At 34.8% G+C, this 5002-nt stretch overlaps 1 protein-coding gene across 1 annotated transcript in view; it reads right to left on the minus strand.

Moving 5' to 3' along the window:
- Nucleotides 1-209: 209 nt before the first annotated feature.
- Nucleotides 210-5002, minus strand: part of LOC106107267 (leucine-rich repeat neuronal protein 3-like) — a 10891-nt gene continuing 6098 nt past the window's right edge. Inside the window, exons 7-10 of the mRNA XM_013288047.1 lie at nt 4380-4587; nt 2801-2982; nt 905-1038; nt 210-547 (exon numbers count right to left, since the gene is read on the minus strand). Of these exons, the coding sequence (XP_013143501.1) occupies nt 402-547; nt 905-1038; nt 2801-2982; nt 4380-4587 (670 nt within the window). The 3' untranslated portion in view covers nt 210-401. The remainder of the gene's footprint in view (nt 548-904; nt 1039-2800; nt 2983-4379; nt 4588-5002) is intronic.

Below are 5002 nucleotides of genomic sequence, written 5' to 3' on the forward strand. Positions count from 1 at the left end.
GTTTAATTTAACTTAAGTATAATAACGGTATTTTTTTAATGTTTTCCGTTCTCATTAAAACATTCACACCAATGGAGTATCTAAGATGTGAAAGGGTTTTCATTATTTTTACACAAAGTTCATAAATTAAACGCATGTGTAGATATTAATATTTATTAAAATATCCTTATCTAAAAACATACTTACATAAAATACGATTGTTATTGTATTTGTAACTGCGTATTGTAATGGAATTATTTAACTGTTACACAAATCAGTAACAATTTTAGGTTAGGTGTGATAAATATTTCACAGACAGTTCTTAAAAATCAATCTAAAATGGTTGTACCTTCATAAATAAAAAAAAACTTATCACTACTCGTAATTCAAATAACTTATCCAATAAAAGTTGTCATTATATTTTAAATATTAAAACTGTCATCGGCTGGGGCGCGTTTGTAGAAAGCGCGGGAAACGTCGACGGGGCCTCTGAGACCGAGCCATCTGAAGTAACCATGTCGCCACAGCAGCATCAAAGTTAACATTATGGGAACAGCCAGAAGCACACCTGAAAAAAAATAATAAAAAACTCAAATTATTGACATAAAAAAATATTTTTTTGCACTATAGTCTATGGTTAGAGATAGCAACTTAACATTGGAAGAATGACTTATGCTTTGCCTTTTATTTTTTTATATAATAAGATGGCAAACGAGCAAGCGTCCACCAGAATCCGTTAAAAACGCGAAGCGACCGCTGCCATTAGACATTCGCATAAGCGAATACGTTGCCTACCCTTAAGCGACGGAGGAGAAGACGCACGTAAGAGGATGTTACCCCTTCCTATGCGTCTCCTCCACTGTCATATCCTCGTTTCCGTAAAAAGGAAAAGGGACAAATGTTGATTTAAGGTATGTAAACTAACCTATAAGTGTCCCGAGCAGCATGGCGCCATCCTTTTCAGGTCGATGTCCGTATTTGTCGACGCACCGCATGGTGCGGTGTATTTCATGTAAATGCTTCATCGTGTAGCCCCTCATCTCGATCGGTTCATTGCATCTACGGAAACATCATCATCTTGATTAATACCAGTTCCGAATTAATATCTACAAATGTAGGAGAAAGGACGAAATAAGTAAGGACGGATTTTGTAAAAGAGAATTAACACCAGTATCAATAAATAAACATAATTTAAGAGCACTTCAAAAAAAGAGAGAGAGAGAGAAAGAAGTGAGTAGATGAGTGAAAACAGGGAGGAATTAACTGAACTTGATAATTAGTTTTTAAACTATAAAGTAGTGAGTAATACTATTTTTTTTTATGACAACTAACATAATATCTTGGGTGGAAATTCGCTGTTTCCATTTTCCGTGTTATAAAATTTTAAGACGTTTAACGATATTTTTAATTTCTTAATCCAGGTATGCATTAATAGTTACTTGGAATAATATAAATGAGGCTTTAAAACTTCTCGTGTCGTGGAAAGACCGACAGGTATTGTCATCACTGATTCAACAGGAAAAATGCAAATTTTACTTTATTTTGTACTAGCTGTTCCCGAACGGCTTGATCCGCATGATATTATAAAAAACATTATTTTACTGTTAACATTTGTTAAATTTTCAATTGCAAATGGCAAAATTCAAATGCCAAAGAAAACAAAAGCCATTGAGCCATCAACATTGACATTCTTGATGTTGGCAGCTTGTAGTTTATGAACCCTTTCCCACATGAAGGATTTTCCCAATTTATATATCCCCTAAGTTTAATACTGTCAAATTGTATAGCCTAAAGCGTGACGTAAGTGTAGGGCTTTTTATTAAAAAAATAATTATTCAAAAACATGCCTTAATTGCTGTGTTTACGCTTTATTATAATAGTATAGATAAGTGTAGATAAATAGATTAGTTACTTAAAAATTACATCGTATACAATTTCGATACGATCTCATATATTTAAACGATGTTTAGAGCGCGCGACACCTTTGACAAAACTATCGCATAACTGTTTAGTCTCGCTTTGATTCCTACGAGCTTATATAGAGGTAAACACTACTCGATATTCAGTTGTTCAACTAAACAGTTGAATTGGCTGCGAAACAATCGACAATCGCACAACAGTGCGATAGTTTAGTCAAAGGTGTGCGCTTGCACTGAAAATTTAATTTCACTCTTTAAGAAGTCCAAGATGTCGAAGTAAAAAAAGTGTTTTACGTCAAAACCAGATATTTATACGTTATTTGATTCTAAATAGAAAACCTGTAATTTTGTCAAACTGTATGTTACAAGGAAATGGCATCTAGTATAATATAATCTACGTAATTATAAGAATAATCTTTTAAAAATAACACAGCGATTTGATTAATAGTAATACGAATAGGTCAGATGATCAGGAAAAAATATTATTAAACAGATTTATGCACGAAGCAGTATATAGAACTATTTCATGTTGTATTTGTTAGCATGTAAACCCAAACTGGAAACCGGCACATTCGATACTAGAACCAGAAACCGAGCATAAAATTTAAATGAAGATCGTGTCAATTGTTTCGCAGCCAAATCACTTATTTAGTTGCACAATTAAAAATCGAGTAGTGTACGAACCTCCATATAAGCTCGTAGGAATCAAAGCGAGACCTTTGTGCGATAATTTAGTCAAATGTGTACGCTCTAAACGATTGATATCTTTGTCTGAGAACTGGCTAACTGCGCATGTTTACCTATTTTTTTTAATTCCTCAAAAATACTTCTTACTTTTCTATAACGACTTCAAGCAGTCGTTAGCTCGTGTCTCTTTTTACTGATTTTTTTTTAATACTTACATCATATTAGCGGTAGCATTGACATGTTTTGCTTCTATCACTGGTACCAACACGTCAACCATCCACTGCGTCGAGCAGTCGCAGAGGAAGGGATTGTTGGACACGTCTACTGCTTCTAGAAGATCCCAGCGAGGAAGGAAGCGAGCGTCCAGCTCTGATAAGTTGTTTGATTGCAGGTATAACTGGAAATGATATTTCGTTTATGTTATAGTTTGTCTAAATCATTTAGATTAGTTTGACAATTCATGTCAAATTTAGTAGGGATGGGTTGTGTAAAATCAGTCATGAATCTTATCGATTTTCGATTTTTATTCTTATAGAAGTTGGAATCGATAGATTTATACTTATAACTTATGAAATAAAAAAAAAACACTGTTTTCTCAAATTAATAATGACCATAACAATTAATGAGAGTAAATAAATGTTTATTACTACTACAGCCGTACGTAATCGAATTGGATTTCGCTATTATTTCTGTCATCGCTAAATTTTCTACACTATAATCAATACTAGAATTGTCCTCTTAATTAGTGATTAAGAAAATAATAATTTTAGTTGAGTTCGATAAATATTTAAACCGAATATCGATAGTTCCAAATTGTTCGCTATGTGTGTTTGTTTCTTCACTACGATACCTGTCTATTAAGTATGGCATTTGCCTTCATAGAAATTGAATTCGATACTTCATATACGTCATTTATCAAACTAATCTAACTTATTTAGACACACTATAAAAATGAGCAATGGAGGAAAGTGTCTAAAATGATTCATGTGGGTTTTGAAGCAATTTATTTTCTTGTGTCTTATTAAGGGTTTAACGGCCGAATACTGAAAGAAACTTTAAGAGATGATTGAGATGACGTATGTTAGAGTTATGTGGAGGACAAAAACCTGTTGCGCCTACGGGAGTAGGATAAGGAGGAAGATGATCGTATGATGACTGAAAGAAAACTTAAATTCTCTTTGCAATCGCTTCTTACAATGTGACAAGCGTTGCCTTATCATTTCAGACATTATAATTAATTATTTACGGCTTACTCACGTATACTTTTCTTTTTCCGGTGACTGCACCGACCAGTTTCAGACCCTGCGGGGGTCCTTCAGGGCGAGGGTTAAGTATGTGTCGCGTTCGCGTCGCGCCTCGCACTGAGTATGAGTATGATGAAGTAATGAGTATACGTGAGTAAGCCGTAAATAATTAATTATAAAATGTCTCACGAAAGTTTAAATAATTTAATTTCAGACATTGTTACATATTTAAATGTTTCCGTATATTGCAAGTTATGTAAGAGTGTGTGCACACCTCAAACTAAGCTACTTCACAACTGTTTAGTCTCGCTTTGATTCCTGTGAGCTTCTATGGAGGTGCACATCACTTAATTTAGTTGTGCAACTAAACAGTTGAATTGGCCACGAAACAATTGACTCGCACAACAATTGTGCGAAAGCAACTAAGTAACAATGGCCTATTTATATATCCTCACATTCAATATATCTTTATTACATTTTTAGTTGCCCGTTTGCTTTTACTGGTTTCCACACACCTACAAAAAGTTTTACCACCAAACATTCTATATACCTCTTTGATAGTTGGCCAGTCGTACGTCTCCCCAATATCATCCGGCCTGGCTAAAGCCCTGGGATCAAGGAAGGTCAGCTTGGGGTTGAAGCTGACATGCAGGCTCTGCAGATTCTCCAGGCCCGCCAGCGCGCCGCTCTCAATACTGCGCAGTTCCCTCATATTGCACATGTGAAGCTCCTTCAGTTTTCGAAGGCGAGGGAAACCGCTGGAATGTTACAAGCGAGCATTGGTTAATAATCCTGACAAGGATTAGAGGCTTAATAAGGGGAGGTTGCGATGCTTTTAAAAAGCTTTAAAAATGTCAACATAAAACTATTGTTCTATGCGATATTTTAGTTGTCAAGGAAAACCACAAAAAACTTGAAACATTACTTACATCTTATGTTTCCAGTTTTTTTGTGTACTTAGCTATTGCTGTTATGTCGTAAGTTGTATGTAGTGTAGTAACCAACCAAGTAGAGATTAAGTAAAATAAGTACTTATATAAATTGTAACAATAATTTAAAACATAGTATTTCAATTTCGCCTACTTAAGCGAGCGTTCGCACGGACGCGAAAACGCTAGGCGGTAACTATGTGTCAAAATAGAACGTATGGGATTGTATGAAGCTGTTCATACG

The sequence above is a fragment of the Papilio polytes genome, unplaced genomic scaffold (assembly GCF_000836215.1).
Source record: "Papilio polytes unplaced genomic scaffold, Ppol_1.0 DF822067.1, whole genome shotgun sequence".
Taxonomy (NCBI): domain Eukaryota; kingdom Metazoa; phylum Arthropoda; class Insecta; order Lepidoptera; family Papilionidae; genus Papilio; species Papilio polytes.